Below are 17,799 nucleotides of genomic sequence, written 5' to 3'. Positions count from 1 at the left end.
GAAAGAAGTTGTATGCGGCTTTCATGGATTTGGAGAAAGCATATGACAGGGTGGATAGACAGGGACTGTGGAAAGTATTAAGAATATATGGAGTAGATGGAAGGTTGTTGAATGCTGTGAAGAGTATGTATGATGGTGCTAAGGCTGCAGTGTGTGTGGATGGTTAACTATGTGAATTTTTCTCTTTGGAGGTTGGGTTGAAACAGGGATGTGTCATGTCTCCATGGTAGTTCAATCTGTTCATGGATGGGGTAATAAAAGAGGTACACGGTAGGGTAGTGGATGTTGGAGTGGCCCTGGTGAGAGAGGATAGTGTTTGGAAACTACCTGTACTGTTGTTTGTAGATGATACTGTGTTGTTGAGTGAAGACAAAGGGGAGCTGCAAGGCTTGGTGGATGAGTCTGGGAGAGTGTGCAAGAAATGGAATCTAAAGGTGAATGTAGGGAAGAGTAAAGTGATGGTCTTTGAGAGAGGTGAAGTCAGTGAATGTACAGAGAGGTTGGATGGTGAGGAATTGGAAAATGTGAGTATGTTTAAGTACTTGGGTAATGTGATGAGTAAGGATGGAGGTTTGGAGGGTGAAGTGCTTGAAAGGGTACAGCAGGGAAGAAAGGTTGCTGGTTCTTTGGAAGCAGTGATAAGAAACTGGGAAGTGAGCATGGAAGTAAAAAAGTTACTACATGACAGTATTGTGATACCAACTCTAACATATGGAAGTGAAGCTTGGACATTGTTGGAAGGACACAGGTCAAGAGTGAAAGCAGTGGAAATGAGTTATTTAAGAGGAGCCTGTGGAGTCACATGGAGAGACAGGCTGACGAATGAGGATATAAAGGAGCAGTATGGTGTGGATGTGGATGTGATAGAAAGTGTTATGAGGAACACACTGAGGTGGTTTGGCCATGTGGAGAGGATGGAGGGTAAAAGACTGACGAAGAGAGTGTATGTGAGTGAGGTGGAGGGGGGAAGAGGAAGGGGGAGGCCGAGGATGAGATGGAGGGATGGGATGGAGAGGTATATGAGAGATGGGGGTGTGAGTTGGGAGCAGGGCAGTGAAATGGCGGGGGACAGGACGACGTGGAGGCAATTTGTTTGTGGCCACCCCAAACGGGATTGAGGCGTCTGGCAATAGATAGATAGATAGATAGTATTACTGAAAACTTAACCCAAGAATAACCTTCTGCTATTAGTACATCAAGTCCTGGGACACCCAGGTAGCTCCACTTCCCAGTTTTACAAGTGCTCCCCAACTTTCTTCCTATCCCCTGAGAGGAGAATGGTAGAATGCAGGAGAAGGGTAACTTCAGCTTACAGTCCACCAACTTCATGTCAAGGTGAGGTTGGGACCATAACAACAACAGCAAAGTAACTTATAAACTGATTACTGTACTGCACACTGATGCTCAACTTTCCTTACCTTTATTTGGTACAATTAACCAACTGTACAGGCAGCCAGCAGCGATACTGTAATAAAGTACCGATGCCTTCTGCCGGTTCACTATGTCAACAATTTGCTCCACGGATGATGGTGTCGAGTCCTCTATCCTGGAGGCCCGAGAGGCAGTGTTAGTTCCCTGCCGTTCAAAGAGGAGATCAACAAAGGCTCTAGTTCGTCCTCTTTCTGCCACCACTAAGGCTTCTTCACTACGTCCAAGCCCTACCAGTACACGCTGTAGGGCTTGATATGAGGCTGTCTGGAGGTCAAATAGGGAGAGACGGTAGTCTTGGGACCCACGGGCATCTCTGCGAATTGTATCCAAAAGGTGTGCAGCACGATCTAGCTGAGTCTGTGCTGCCTCAAGGTCCCCATGGCCCCACAAGGCCATACCCAGCCGGTGCCTGATCTTGGCCTCATCTTCCCTTCTTCCCAGTTGTTCAGCAATCTGAAGGCCCTGCTGGAGGTACGCCACAGCCTGTGTGGTGTTCCCAAGGGCATGGTGGACGCGACCCAATGAAGCATAGGCAAGAGTCTTGGCCACCTGGAAGTATGCACCTCACTGACATAACACTATCTTCATTCTACAGTTTTAAATGTTCACATAAATTTCTGTACTCTGCAAAGAGCACACAACTCAGGCCATTTCATCCAGTTAATTATTTTCAGCAGGTACAGTATTTGGTATTACATGTTAGCAGACCTAAGCTGCCCAACTCTTGTCCCATTTCCTCTCTGAATTTTGTTGTCATTTCATGAGCTCAGCCTAGTACAATATACTTACTCTTATTTATGAAAATAAAAAAAGAAATCTCAAAACTATGCAACTTGATTTAATAAGGCAAATAAAATTTTTGACTTTGACATAACAAGTGACAAAACCATGTGAACACACTCTCCAAAGTATGGGCATTAACATGCTTCCCTGGGTGGGGGCAGACACCATGAAGCACTTTGCTGCAGTGCTCATCTCTATAACACAGGCCTTTGAGTCTGTGGTGGGTTATTCACCCATTATCCTGGGATACAGGGCCACTGCATTATCAAGGTTACTACAGTTACCTCCCCTAGGTGTTAACCTAAGTACTCATTTTACCTAATGGCCCACAAAGGGTGGATGATCACCTGAGTCAAGTAATGCCAGCTGCCCACACCAGGATTTGAACCCTCAAGCTAATGAGCCAGCTGCTTTGTAGCTAGCTGTGTGTGAAAGGAAGGAATTTCCATGGTTACTAATAAAACTTACCTTCCAATCTGACAACACCTGGCCATTAAATGAGCTGAAAGAGGTTAGAGAGCTTTGTCTGGTTAGAAAAATTTGCTTTAGCTTGGAACTGAGCTGTAAGGGGTTCTGGATTTTTGTTAGGTTAGAAGAGACCTACTATACATTGTTATTCATCAACCCTCCGGTCTGACTACACTTATCCATCAACTGAGTTGAAAGGAGCTGAGGATCATCAGAGCAGAAGAAACATGCTATGTTTTGGAACTGAGTGGGAAGCAATTGGGGATTACTGTCAGCAAAAATTTACTATACCTTGTCATTCATCTGTGCTGCAATACTGAGATGCTGCTCCCCATGAGTCACTGCTTGTTCAAAATTCCCCAGGGACTCATAGGCAAGGCTGATGTTTCCATGAGCCCTCCCCTGTTCAGCTGGGTTGGTCAGCTCCTCAGCAATGCGCAAATCCAGCTGGTGATATCTGAGGGCTGTGGTGTACTCGCACATCTGTTGATACACTGTCCCAAGCCCACATGCTGCCTCTGCCTCACACAGTTTGTCACCCAGCTCTCTGAAATTCATTGTTTGCTTAGTTATCCTCCTCATTTGGTGCAAGTGAAGATACTGGAGAGGAAGTTCTTCATATGGTAGCACAGAAACAAATAAAAAGCCCTCAGATCCCTCCATACCCTCCAAATGGAAGACTGTGGACTGTAGAAGGGTAACTTCAGTCTGTAGTGCACTGGGCTCAAGTCCCAATAAGTCTGGAGAAACAACAACAATAATAATAACAACAACAACAACAACTGTAATGCCATCCATTACAGTTCTGTTCCCAGCCCACAAGTTGCCTATGTCTTGCATAGCTTGTTGCTCAGCTCTCTGAAATGGCTGGTTCACTTTGTCCTCTTCATTTGGTGTAACTAAAGGTTGTTGTAGTAGTAGTAGTAGTTGTTCCCTATGCAGTGGACATGGTGACATGTGGAAGTGTAGGAGGATTACTGGGCCTTGGGATAGGTCACTGCCCCCAAGAAATAGGCCCTGAAACCTTTGCCCAGAGTCGGACACGTAAAAAAAAAAAAAAAAAAAAAAAAAAGTCTGGCCGAACAGCCCAGAGTCTCTCAGGAAGGCCATGGCTGAGACCGGGCTTCCCCACAGAGCTCTCAAAGAGTGTAAGTTGTGTTGTTGGCATAGGTGATTGTGTGCAATGCAGTCTTCCATAATGTGCTTAATAGTATGGGGTGCTGTGTTACATCCTGGACAGTCATCAGCGACGGAGTCATCCAGCCTCTTCTGGTAGCTTAAGAGGGCTGGATGGTGCACACATGTTGTTGCTGTTGTTGCTGTAGTATCATCTGAACTTTGCTTATAGTTATCATCATGATTCTATTTTCCCAAATATTTCATTTTCCATAAAGTCTTTGGACCCAAGCATTTTGGATTTGAGAGTTCATACAGTACATGGAAAAAATATTTTGAAATGCCTCCCTGACATATGACAAAAACTTACTGTATAGCCCAAGTTATCCACTATGGTTCTATGAGAATTCATGGGTATTCTCTACATTATAACCTTTCTCTTTTTTCTCCTCTTGGATTCCTTTTTCTTTCTCAGCCCTTCTCTTCTTAACTCCTTCCCTCCTTCTTCCTTCTCTCTTTCATCTTCCATCTCTCTTCATCTTCCCTTCAACATGCCCTCTTCCTCTCCTTCATTTTCTCTCTCCATCTCTCCCTGTTCATGCTTCTTTCACTCTCATTCTTTACACCGTCCTTACTAATAAAGGTAATTATGTACCTTGGAGGACACTAATATCAAACCACTTTCCTACCTCAGTAACGAGACAGTGCACAATGGCATTTAAAATAAGGTGATGCAATCTATTGAACCCAACAAACTTCTCAGAATATTGCTTAAGAATTTGTGTGGCTAGAAAGTGCATCAATATTACAATTCAGAATTGTATCTTCGGTAAAGTATTTCTGAAAAGTTGCTAATTAAGTCTTCATGCCATTCAGCATCTACTTCATAACTCACTACTAAGATACACTACAAATTTGTTGCTGATGATCAGTCCCAGTCTGTCTAGCTGAGCAGACCGGTCATCCACAAACCACTAACAACCACCCCTCCAGGGCCATCCCATGCAGTGTTCCCTTGTGGCTGACAGCATCTCATCACAGCAAGGCATGGGGAAAGATGTAGAGAAACTCAATGCAGAACCCCTTGAAGTGAAAAGAAAAGTAATAAAATGTGACAGGAAGGAAAGGGAGAAGTACAAAGAGAGGAGGGCAAACACATAGACTGAATGAGAAAGGAAAGGGAAGAAACAGGCAGCAACTACATTAAGTAAGTGGATGACAGTTGCCACCACCACTAGCCTTTATTATAAACACAATAAAGATATACTGGTATTAAACTTACCTAGCAATCTGGTGCTGGTGCTCCATACAAGAGATGGCCTGTTCAAAGTTACCAAGGAGGGAGTGAATGTGTCCCAGCTCCCCATAAGCTGATCCCTTGGCTGCTGGGATATTGAGCTCGTGTGAGACTACCAGCCTCTTCTCATAGCAGACCAGGGCCTGTTGTAGGTTGCCAATACAGCGGTGTGAGCTGCCTAAACCTCTGTAGGCTCGTTCTTGATCCCTGGGGCTCTTCGTCTTCAGCGCAATGGCCAGATACTGTAAATACAAGAAAAAAGAGAATTAGATTTATGTGAAACTACTAGCCTCTTCGCATAGTGGACCAGAGCCTGTTTTAGGTTGCCAAATACAGCAATGTGAGCTTCCCAGGCTTTGGCTGTCTCTCTTGATCGCTGTGGCTTTTTGTTTTGAAAGCAATGGACAGATACTGCTGAAGGGGGAAACAGAGAATTTGGTATAGAGTGTACTGTTATCAGTTTTTAGAAAATGCATGTATGTATGTATGTAATGCTGTATTATGATACAGCTGATAAAGTAAGGAGATCCTAGCATACCTACCAGTACTTTAACTTAGGTAGTGTACCTGAATGTTAAACACCTCCACCTCATCACCCACAACTCCCCTACCTCACTCCTTACTTTTGCCTCACCTACACCTCCCCAACCTTATCTCTTACTTCTGCCTCACCCACACCTCCCCTACCTCACCCCTTGCTTCTCCGGCTTCACTCACACCTCCCCAGCGCCAACCACACCTCCCTGCCTCACTCCTCACCTCCCTGTACTCCCCTCCACCTCGTATCTCACCTCCCCTTTATCATCCCCTCATTCATTACCTGCTCCTTCCATTTTTTCACATGACACTACCTGAAGCAACCAGATTTACTGATCAGTAAAACAACAGAATCCTACCAGCTCATAACATTCTATTGTCTCCTCTGAATCCCTATGCACTGCACAGAACTTTACCTGCTCATAATATTTTTATTGTCTCCTCTGAATCCCTATGCATTACAACTGAACTTTACCTGCTCATAATATTTTACTGTCTCCTCTGAATCCCTGCAAACTGAGCTCCTTAAATCCAATGATGTATTTTGTATTTCTTCTTCCTACTACCAGACAATTATATGCAGCCATGGGGGGACTTTTCAAACTGGAGGAGTTAGATATGGCCTCCATATACTCATTCACTGGTAGACATTTGTTTTTTGCTTTGCTTCATATCATTTAAAGACTCCAACATGCTTGTCTCCATCAGTCTTAGTCACCTAATGGTGGAACTCCACACTGCTTGATCCCTAGCAGTCTCTCTGTTGTAAAAATAATAAAATTGTTTGGAGGAATCCAGAATAAAATGAAAGAAATATAATCACTGGATTCAAGGAGTAAGATGAAAAGATGATGATATTTGGCCAAGCTGAGGTGAACAGAGTATGTATTCACAGAAGAATACCAATAAACGAACAGTACCCTACCTGCTTATGATGCTTTATTATCTCCTCTGAATCTGCAAGGTTATCATAGCATTCACTGAGATTCCCAAAGGCTTGGCTCTTATTAATGATGGCAGAAATAGTTTTAAGTTAAGAGAGAAAATCAACTGTGGATATGTTTGACTTATCTAATTATGGCACTTTATCACCTCCTCTGAATCCCTTCCAATCTGACTACAATTTGCCATAAACTGAGCCGGAAGGCCCTTGCAATCATCATCAGGTCAGAAAAAATGTGGTATAGATTAAAAGATAAATAAAAGAACAGTACCCTACCTGCTCATGGCATGTTACTTGCATCACCTCCTCTGAATCCCTAAAGGTGTTGTAACAGTGGCCCAGATTCCCAAAGACTTGGTCCTCATCAATGACATTGGAAACAAATCTAAGTTACAACAGGGAATCAATCTTAAAGGCATTTGAGAATCCCACTCTTGTACCTTATCTGCTTGTGACACTTCACTGGCTCCTCCAAATCCCCTCCAGTTTGACTACAATTGGCCATCTACTGAGCCACAAGGGGTTACAGATCCTCATTAGGTTGAAACAAATGTCCTAGACTCAGAGATACTTTTGAAACACAGTATCATAACAACTTATGGCAATTTACTGCCTCCTCCAAATCCCCAAGGCTATCATAACAGCCACTGACTCCAAAGGTTCAGCCCTTATTAATGATGATGAAAATACAGATATTGCAGGGTTTTGATCATAAATACCTAAGAACCAAAGTCCAGTACTTTACCTGCTCATGACACTTTATCGCCTCTTCTGAATCCCCAAGGGCATCATAGCAGTCACCGAGGTTGCCAAAGGCTCGGCCCTTATCGATGACGGCAGTGGTGGTTGACAGCTGCTCTAGGGTGGCCAGCTGCTGTTCCAAGTACCCAATGGCATCCTCAAAGTGGCCCATGTTCAGCCTTGCAATGCCCAAGTTGCCAAATGCCTGGGCTTCCAATGCTGCGTCCTAGGTATAATAATTCCTCATTTAACATGCTTTTGTTTTAATGAACTAACTGTTCATTTAATAACTCCTCAATTAACATGTTTTCACTTATCATTATTTTACTAACTGTTCCTTAACATATGGACACTTTTCACATAACACACCATCATTCTTGATTCTGGCTCTCTATTATCTTGTTTTTATTTTTTCTTGGAGGGAACACTTTGTGGGCTTCTAGCCTTTGGTTCCTTCTTCCATGCATAAAAAATATTACTATTAAGTGGTCAGGATAAGGTGAAGGGTCAGGGATGAAACAACAAATTGCAGCATCAACCTCACTAACACTTCCCAGGTGCTTCTTTATATTGCTTATGGGTTTTAATACATAGGGTACACATACACCCAGTCACATCACACACACTTTGACACTTATCTGCAGCATCGAATGTGTCTATCTAGATACAGCCAGGTACCTTAGTCCCACAAGGGATGGTCACAAATAAACTACTGTACCTGTGTATCTTACAATGAGCTGCCCTTCCCACATTCATATTACCATCATGCATATACCTTTCTATCCCATTCCCCTACTTCATCCTCAGTCTACCCCTCCCCTTGTCCCTCTCACTCTCATACCATACACTCTCACATCAAATTTCTGTCTCCATTCTATCTACACAGCCAAACCTCTCAAGAACACCACAGTGCCCCTTTACTTCCTCATCTGCCAGTCTGTCTCTCTTTGTGAAATAATAATAACACTTATGTACTGTAATTTCACCATAAGCCCTCTGACCCAAATGAGCTGTTCCTTAAGGCACTTCATGGCACTGATGTGGTCTGGAATGGTTCTGCCATCCCTTTAATTCACACCATTCTCATTCATATGACTAATAACGCATGATATTTCACCTTTAACTCTTTGGCCCTCTCCAGCTGCTCTTCATAGCACTTCATGGCATTTGTGTAGTTGGCAAGTGACATATGGACAGCTCCCAGGTGGCCATGAGCCTTGCATTCACCCTTAATGTCACCCATCTCTTGTCGTATGGTCAGTTCCTAAAGGAAGTAATGACAAGGTTAGCACATCATTATCATTATCATCATCATCATCATCATCATCATCATCATCATCATCATCATCATCATCACTGTCATCATCTTAGATTCTTTTTCCTAGCCAATCACTAATCTTTCGTCCTATGGCTAGGTTCCACCAGTACCAAAAACAAGGTCAGTAAATACCATATATGCTGGTGTATGAGTTGATCTAGTGTATATGTCAACCCTTAAAATTCTGAGGTGTAATTCAGGTTTAGGCCAATACTCGCCATATAAGTCAACCCCCCAGAAAGGCAGCACTGCTTCCATCTTGCTGTCAAGAACCTGTATGTGTTAACCTGAAGACAACTGATGTTGTAGGAGCCAAAACAGCAAAAGTTTACAAGCACCAATCACCGTAGCAAAACTCTTCGTAATGCATATCATCTCTATCCATGGAAAGCCTCTGGTAACAGCATGTCAGATTCACTGCCTTGAATAGCCATTACCCAGTTGGTGTTTGTGTACGTTCATGGAAGGTTGCACAGCACAGGATACTCCTCACATTTTAAGTGTAAATGCCGGTAATTACAGGTAACCATAACTTGCTTTTAATAAAACTTTGTCTCGACTACAAAAATTAACCTGGTATGAACTAGTAGTGTACATTATATAAAACCTGGATCTGTCACAAAAGTTGTGGTACAAAACTAACATGACAGAATTTAGTAGGCTATCATATGGCTGCAGGCCTGCTGGTAATGTCGCTTCTCTCCTTCAGTATATGCCATGGACTTAATTTCATCTCTGCCCTGTACCAACAACTCTGTGCTTGGTGTAACAGTCGACCCCTAGTTTTTGAGAGATTTTTTTATGCTTAAAATGTTGACTTATATGGTGGCACATATGGTATGTGGAAATGCCAATCTTTATCTTATGAAACTGTAGCATTTTTACATGAAACACAACTTTGTTAAATCCTTACATTTTAGCTGTTCAGGACACTGTGAATTCAGGGTGGCATAGGAGGCTCTGTAGCATCTCTTCCTTGGTAAATTATTTTGAAAATTACATATTACATTTCTTGTATGCTATGTCTATATTTCAGTACTGACATACAGTATAGTAGTTTGCATTATTCATACACAGAACAAGATGATAATGAAGTGTAAAGTGCAAAATGAGTAACTGAGCAATAGATACTATGAAGCTCCTATGTCACCTAGAATGCAATCCTGAATCTGCACTAAAACTAAACATCTCTCTCTCTCTCTATCTTTTTTTTTTTCCATATCTGTGCATGATAGCCAAGTGCCTTACTGAATCACTTTAGCAGCCTGTGGCCAAGAGTGAGTGCTCAATTAACAGTGGCCTCAAGTGATTCTATATTTACAGTATACCAGAAATTAAGACTGCTTTTCTGTACTAGCATGTGGTATGTGGCTCTATATCTATACAGTACTACAGATAAATATGATTTTGATACCTCTGTGTGTTAGCCAAAAGACTTATCAAAGTACTTCAGCAGTCTCAGATGCCAACACAAAATATGCCTCTATACCACAATTAAATACCACTTTTTAAATCCAAACCTGTGTCATTTTTCCAGGCCTGTGTGTAACAGCCAAGTGCATTAGCAGTCTTGAACTAGATTAAGCCACCATTGGCAGAGACTTCAAGCACCTCCTCCCAAGCCTGGTTGGCCAGGGTGAGCTGTGTCCAGTGCACCTTTTGGCTCCATATCCATGCCAGAAAAAATTTCACTTTTCCATATCTGCATGTGCTAACCACATGCCTTCCCACACCCAAAATGAACTGCTGAGGAAGAGGTGTTATGAAGCCTCCTATGCCACTTATAATGCTGCTTTTTCAGCTGTATGCCCAAACCACCTTCCCATACCTGGGTGTGATAACCAAGCGCTTTATCAAAGCACTTCAGGAGCCTGTGAGCCAGACCGAGTGCTCCGTATGCAGAGGCCTCCAACACCTTATCCCGGGACTGCTTGGCCAGGACGAGCTGCTTCTGATACACCTTGACTGCCTCGTCGTAGTTTTTCATCTTCATCAGCACGTCACCGATATTGCCAAGGGCCCGAAATTTGCCCTGTAAGTGCTTCATCATATGGGCTAAGGCTGAAAAAAGAGAAGAGAGTGTCAATGGGTTGTTGTTGTTGTTATTGTACTAACTGTCTGACTGAGCAGACCCATCAACCACAGGCAAGCTACCACCCCTGCAGGGCCATCCCATGCAGTGCCAGTGGGCATGAGCATAAAATTTAATACTGGCAATAATAATATTATTATCAATAATAATAATAATAATAATAATAATAATAATAATCACAATCATCAACATCATCATCATCCAGACCTGATATTATTACACTAACAGCCAGTCCCAATCTACCCATTTTGAGGTGAAGGGGTTTGACGATATGTTACACAGTCCACACAACTAAGGAGAGAGACAAGTCATCTTTCCATGTGAGAACTGTGCAAGAAATAAACCTCAACAACCCTGGGATGTAAGCCCTACACATCTGACTGGAGCGCCTTAACTCACTAGACCAACAGGAGTTCCTTGGCTGGTAATATGATTACCACCCTGCTTAGTACCTGGTGTCTTGGGTTACAGATAGCCACTTGGTTTGTCACTCGGTGTAAAAACACCTAAAGGTAACACTACACTGGGCGAGCGTCAGCAATATAATAATAATAATATAATAATAATAATAATAATAATAATAATAATAATAACTATGATGATGTACGGTCCTTAACTCTCTCTCTCTCTCTCTCTCTCTCTCTCTGGGTTAGAGAAGACAGACGTGACATAAAAAAGCCCCTGCAATCTAAACTACCTGGAGATGTCGTGGGTTTTTGTTGTGTTTTTCTTTCATTCTTTCTTTGTTTTTCTTCCACCTTAAGTATTAGAAGAGAAGCTGGGATACGATGATGATGATGATGATGAGGTGGTTGAGGAGGAGGAGGAGGAGGAGGAGGAGGAGGAGGGGAAAGAGGAGGAGGGGGAGAAGGAAGTTAGTGATGATGATGATGATGATGATGATGATGATGATGAGGAGGAGGAGGAGGAGGAGGACGACGACGACGACGACAACAACGACGATGATGACAACGATAATGATGATGATGATGATGATGACGATGACGATGATGATGGCTCTAAGTGTTTTTATTACATTTCAGATTAACAGAGCCCACCAGCCACTCACTCGGTGTTGTGCTGCCTTATGGTGACTCTACATTCAAAGACAAGCCTAATAGTATCCTGTAAGTCAGGAAACCATCTGCTGCACTGGGTGGTGATCATAATAATAACCAAATGATGCCTGATGGTTTAGGAAGTCAAGGCGCTCTGAGTCTGTAGGGGTACATATCAAAGCCATGGCTGTTTTTTAGTGCTCATAATGCCATTTGAGGAAGAGCGCAGCTGGTCACCCTCATCTATAATACTGAGACTGAAAAGCCTAGCCCCGGTGTCCTACGCTCTTGATAGGACTATAATTACTGTACTAGGTGATGGATGGTTTCTATCCCCTACAATCAGAGAGAGATCTCCCATGCTGAATAAATGCAAACAATTACGTCATCATATTAAATAGTATAAACACACACACACACACACACACACACACACACACACACACACACACACCGCTCGCTGGTGCAGTGGTAACGTTCTCGTTTGCCAACTGGTGGACGGGAGTTCGCACCTCGCTCAGGTTGCGAAAAGTTTCACTGACGAAGTGGGTGGTTACTGTCCCCCTTGAGCAAGGGGACGGGTGTGTGCGTGTGTGAAGGCAACAGCCTTGCCCTTAGATCGGACTATATGAGCTCTCAGCTCCCTTCCGGGAGGGTAAAAATCTGACGATCACGACCATCAAGTGATCCTGACCGACCCGGTGAATTACACACACAAACACACACACACACACACACACACACACACACACACACAATGTGAAGACGCTCGCAAGTCTCTCACTTTCACATTACCACCACCACTCCAGCCCATCCCTTCTCATCACCACCATCATCAGCGCCCCTCACAAATTACGAACTTTCTATAGCATGCAATTATGGTTATCTCACTTTAACGTGGCCCAGATTTTTGTCCTTTTGCAGCTTATTTCTCATAGTACAATGGCAGAATAAGACACTACTACGGCTTTACATCCTTTCCATAGCACTCCTTGGTAACTAACATCATATTCTACTGTTATCTATTTCTACAGCTCAGCACTCAGGATGGCAAGATAGAAAATTTAGACCAAGTTAGAGTAAAAAGGCATAGTCTTCTCTATCACCACCTCTCCGACCAGCCCCCTCTTATCGCCACCATCATTCACGCCTCCCTCAAACCACAAATTTTCCCCAGCTACTAACACCACTGCAGGCATTACCAACCCTCCTTTCTCAGTCACCCATAATTACAGCTGCAGTGATCCTAAGGGCTCCCATTTCCAGCTCCGTGGTAAGCTAATGGGTAAGGGTGTGAAACTAATTGGGTGGATTTTGGGGAGGTTCGGGTTACGGGGAAAGGAAGGACTGAGTTAAGAGGCTGCCATTTTGGATATCGGCAGCGTATGGATATATTTATGAGAAAAGGACGTTTCTGGGCTATAGAGGAAGCTTGGCAGCAACTCTTCTCTAGCGACTTATTTCGGGTTACGAGGGCAAGGAAGGACTGAGTGAGGAAGGTTACCATTTTGGATGTCAGCAACGTTGGCAGGATTTATTTAAGAAAAGAACTTATGTCTGCCGTATTTTAGGCGACACAGAGGATTCATTTGTGAGGAGAACTATTTTTGCCTTATTCTTGGTCAGAGAAAACTTCGGAGCACCTCTTCCTTAGTGACTCATTTCCATATCACATTGTAACATTCTCTCCAGGATGTTTGTTATGTAGTTTTTATAGCAACATAGTTTGCATCAACTGCGTAAAAGAGCTTTTATGAAGGTGTGATGTACAAAATAAATCGCTAATGAAGAGATCCTACGCCATCTAGAATACGGAGATTAAGGGTAATGGGTGCGTGGATTCTGGGAAGGTTAGGGTTACGAGAACAGGGAAAGACTGAGCAGGATGCCACAGTGGACGCCAGCAGTGTCAGGAGGATGTATTTTAGTGGGGAATTTATGTCTTGGGCTGAAGGTCGTATTCTCCGTGGCATAGGAAGCTTCATACCACTACTACCTTGGCAGTGTTGAAAATGGGAGTTCTTATCTGCAGGAACACGAGCGGCACACGCACCATTTTCAAGTATTTTTTGAGTCAGACCATAGACACAGAATTCATACCGGTAACTTTTTTTTTTTTTTCTTTTGGGGGGGGGAGGTCAGCAGTCCTTTTAAGTGTCAAACTTATTCACGTCACCACTTCGGGGCTAATAGGGACCGTTCATTCTGAATATTTTATAGGAATGTCTCATTCGAGATTGTAACTGGCCTTTGCGGCGGTGTTTATGACATGCTGGAGAATCTTGTGGACGATCATTTAAACGAAATTAAAATAATCACACTGTACCCTGGACCAGCCTGGGCTGGAATTCGCGTCCTTTCAAACTGGAGCCAACTTTTCTATTCAGTCGACCACCACCTTCCCTAGCGACCACCGTGTGTGAGGCTCACCTGCCACAACCAGGACACAGGTAGTTCACACTTGTAATCAGTCCCTCCATCTCACCTACACCATGACCAGACAAAAACCAGGTATCGGAGCAGAGGTGCATGGAGAGGAGGGGAGAGGTGGGGCAGGAGAAGGACAAGTCGGAGAAAGAGAGACGTCAGGTGATCTAATGGTTGAAACACTCTAGTAGGCGTGACAGCCTTCCATAGCTTGTCTCCAAGAGTGGATACATCTAATTTCGTCACCAACCCGATTCGTCACCACATCTTAGACTCGTTTCGTAACCCTGATCCCACCTGTTTCATCAATATGTTTTGCCTGGTTTGTCACCATGTTTTACCTGTTTCGTCCCAATGATCCTAATTATTTTGTCGCCAGTCGTTCAGGCAAAATTAATCTGCAGGGAACAGTAAAAGTATTTCAGAAGGATTCATAAATGGATGCAATTTCTCCTTTGCTTGGGACCACTGCGTTGTCGTTTGCTTCTACTGCACTTTACAGGGTAAGAATAATTAGCCATCACCATTTAAGGTCTTCGAAATTTCATCGAAGATTTAGTGCAGTGAGCTTCTGTGAATATTCAGGTGCTGGCGTACTAAATATCACACTGGTGAAACGTTAAAAACATTAAATGCACGTTTCAAACTCTATTTATTGCAGAAACAATCAAATGGAAGTATATAAAAAAAATATCTGCTATTACAATACTGTGTACACGATTTACTGCCCTGATACCCGAAATAGAATACTACTTTCATACTCTTGTCACTTACGCCTGCTGTTACTCGTGAGAGAAGTAGCCCTGACAATCTTTCAAGAACTTGGTGGCTGAGATGGTCTTTTTCTCACAGTCATCTCAGAGTTACTTGCAGCGAACCTGTTTGCCGTACTTGGTCCACTGTGATGTTGGCTTCAGTTTATACTCTGCAACTAAGTGTTGCTAGGTAACATAAATTCCTCTCTATGTGGCATGGGGACTAAGAGATAAAAACCGAGGTTATTTTTCTCTCTACGCTGCTTCAAACGCTGGTACCAATTCTCTACATCGTTATTAGTTCTTATTAGTTGTCGAATGGCACACCAGCTGCCCACTGACCACACACTGCTGTTGAAACAGGCTTTTTTTGGGAGATGGGGTTGGGGAAGGAGGGGCCACGGAGTGTCCGACTGTTATGATATGGTCTGCAGTTCTATAAAGGCAGGTCTTTTGTGTCGCTTAGATAGGTAGGGAAGTGCTAAACTCGCCACACAAGGTCGTTTACTTGGCAATCCTTACAAGCCGATGCTCAGCCAACTTCTTGTATTTTACACCTAACAGCCATAACCCAGTGGAAACTACAGCCATGCACGTGAACAGGAGGAAAAACGTCTCGCACTGTGTTTCACATGGCAACTGCACAATCCACGTTGACTTCTTTAGCTTCTGGGTCAGATGCAAGTCGCTGCTAGATGGCCTGAAACACGTTCTTAATCTTCTCGACGATTTCATGCATTAATGCAAGGGCCTGTGAAACCAGCTTTGCAAAATCCAAAAAAACTGATGAACGCGTGAGTAGAGAGGAGTTGGTAAAATAGCTGTCGCACTGCTTTAAACGTTCTATCAATATACCTCTGTCTTGCACAATGAACAGATGAAGCTGTTCATTGGCGGCCGTGGCTAGCCTATATGACGTGCAGATATGTGGCCTCTTTTAATGAAGTCCCGGGGCCTAACAAAAATGGCGATGGGGTGGAGGGTGGAGGTCAAAGCATAATCTAAGCTGACAGTTTGAATTACACTGTCTTTTAACTGAATGTAATGGTGACGAAACAGTTTCGTTCCTCCAAAAGGTGACTGGAGGCTCTTCAATCAGAGAGTACCATTATGGGAAGTAGGCTGGTCATTCACCCTTTAATGCACGGGACGACAGTAGCCTCGCTTCGGGCACCTACACCCCGAAGGGGGTGAAATGAGACGGGTTGATTTTTATCCTTGCAGCAGTAGTTGCCGTTGCCCAAGGTTCGATGGGAACGTGAACGTGGTGGACTGCAGGGTGAAGCTGCCATTCTCTGTCAGTCCACCATCCACCTTTAGGGGGACAGGTGGGGGGGGGGAACGTATCTACATGCAATCTTACATACAGCTTAAGTTTGGGAGAGTTTGTGAATATAATCAAAGGTATTGGAAGACGAGGAGGAAAAAATACGGTAGTTGGAGGATATTCCTTCTGTACACTCTTCCTAGTTCTCTCTCTCTCTCTCTCTCTCTCTCCAAAAGGTGTCGGATATACTCACCTTTTCCTACCTATCATCCTTAACTCTCCCTTTCTTTAGCTTCCATAGTTCCCTGCCTCTCTCTCTCTCTCTCTCTCTCTCTCTCTCTCTCTCTCTCTCTCACACACACACACACACACACACACACACACACACACACACACACACACACACACACACCCTGTCAACCAAGAATTCCAACAGCAAGTCAGTATGCACCATTGTTAACCCAAACACTGATGACAGATACAGAAGGTCGAGGTGCCTAGTGTTATTTGTGTGTGCGACCTCCACACACACACACACACACACACACACACACACACACACACACACACACACACACACACAGGACAATGGTGAGCCTTAGAAGGTTGCTATCTAGACCACCATCACACAACAAGAATGTCCCTCCCACTGCGGGGTTTCTCTCTCTCTCTCTCTCTCTCTCTCTCTCTCTCTCTCTCTCTCCAGTCAATATTTTCTGCTCCTAAATTGGCCCATTCACTCCTCTCTTCATTATCTTCAAGTTCATGCTTCATTCATTATTATTTTTCATGTAGTGATGGTTGCCGAATTGTCCCCTTTTCTCTCTCTCTCTTTTTCTCTGTGCACGCTCCTACTTTCTCTTCTAATTTTCTTTTTCTCTCCCTTCCTCCTCCTTCCCCCCCCCCTCCTCTTCTGCTTAACTTCACTATTTTTTTCCTCCTTATACGGTATCTCTCTTTTATCCCCCTCTTCATCGCCCCTTCTGTTCCCCACCCCCTGCTTCCCTTCAGTTTCCTCTCCCCAACTTTTTTTTCCCTTCCCCTCCCTCTCCACTCTTCCCTTACCCTTCTTACTTTTGTTCTCCCTCACCTCTCTCTCTCTCTCTCTCTCTCTCTAGCTTCCTATTGTACGTAAGTCACCACAAATCTCGCCATAACTTTACATAATTATCATATTTACGACCTCCCCTGCCAGGGTCAAATGCCACTGGACTGGACTGGGAGACGATGATGATGATGATGAGCACTGAATCTCACCGCTGCGCTTTTTTTTTTTTTATTCTAATGGCCCAAAATTGCCATTTCTCCATCTTGAATACTGAGGTGTAGCAATGAGCACAAAAATATTATGTCAGTCACGAAGACGTGCTATGGAAAGGATGCAGAGCCGTTTTCCTGCCGCCGAGTTACGTGAAATAAAACTCAGAAGAAAATTAAATCTCTGCCAAGTTAAGGTGAAAAGAGTATAGTTGTGGACTTGTATACTACTCATCCCCGATACTGTTGCATTTTGATTCGCAGGATTTCCCTCGACTACCCACTCCTCAGAAATAAACTGTTACGGGG

The 17,799-nt window shown here is 43.6% G+C and overlaps 1 protein-coding gene across 1 annotated transcript in view; it reads right to left on the bottom strand.

Moving 5' to 3' along the window:
- The window catches only part of LOC145391342 (tetratricopeptide repeat protein 28), a 201,905-nt gene that overhangs the window by 16,581 nt on the left and 167,525 nt on the right, over positions 1-17,799 (bottom strand). Inside the window, exons 8-13 of the mRNA XM_080265941.1 lie at positions 10,463-10,695; positions 8,434-8,580; positions 7,321-7,542; positions 5,081-5,337; positions 2,974-3,229; positions 1,419-1,980 (exon numbers count right to left, since the gene is read on the bottom strand). Of these exons, the coding sequence (XP_080122067.1) occupies positions 1,419-1,980; positions 2,974-3,229; positions 5,081-5,337; positions 7,321-7,542; positions 8,434-8,580; positions 10,463-10,695 (1,677 nt within the window). The remainder of the gene's footprint in view (positions 1-1,418; positions 1,981-2,973; positions 3,230-5,080; positions 5,338-7,320; positions 7,543-8,433; positions 8,581-10,462; positions 10,696-17,799) is intronic.

This window comes from Coenobita brevimanus, chromosome 18, assembly GCF_032717465.1.
Source record: "Coenobita brevimanus isolate Jiangsu-jjx chromosome 18, ASM3271746v2, whole genome shotgun sequence".
In the NCBI taxonomy this organism is placed as follows: Eukaryota; Metazoa; Arthropoda; class Malacostraca; order Decapoda; family Coenobitidae; genus Coenobita; species Coenobita brevimanus.
The sequence above is the reverse complement of the archived record's forward strand: the minus strand, read 5'-3'. Positions and strand labels throughout refer to the sequence as shown.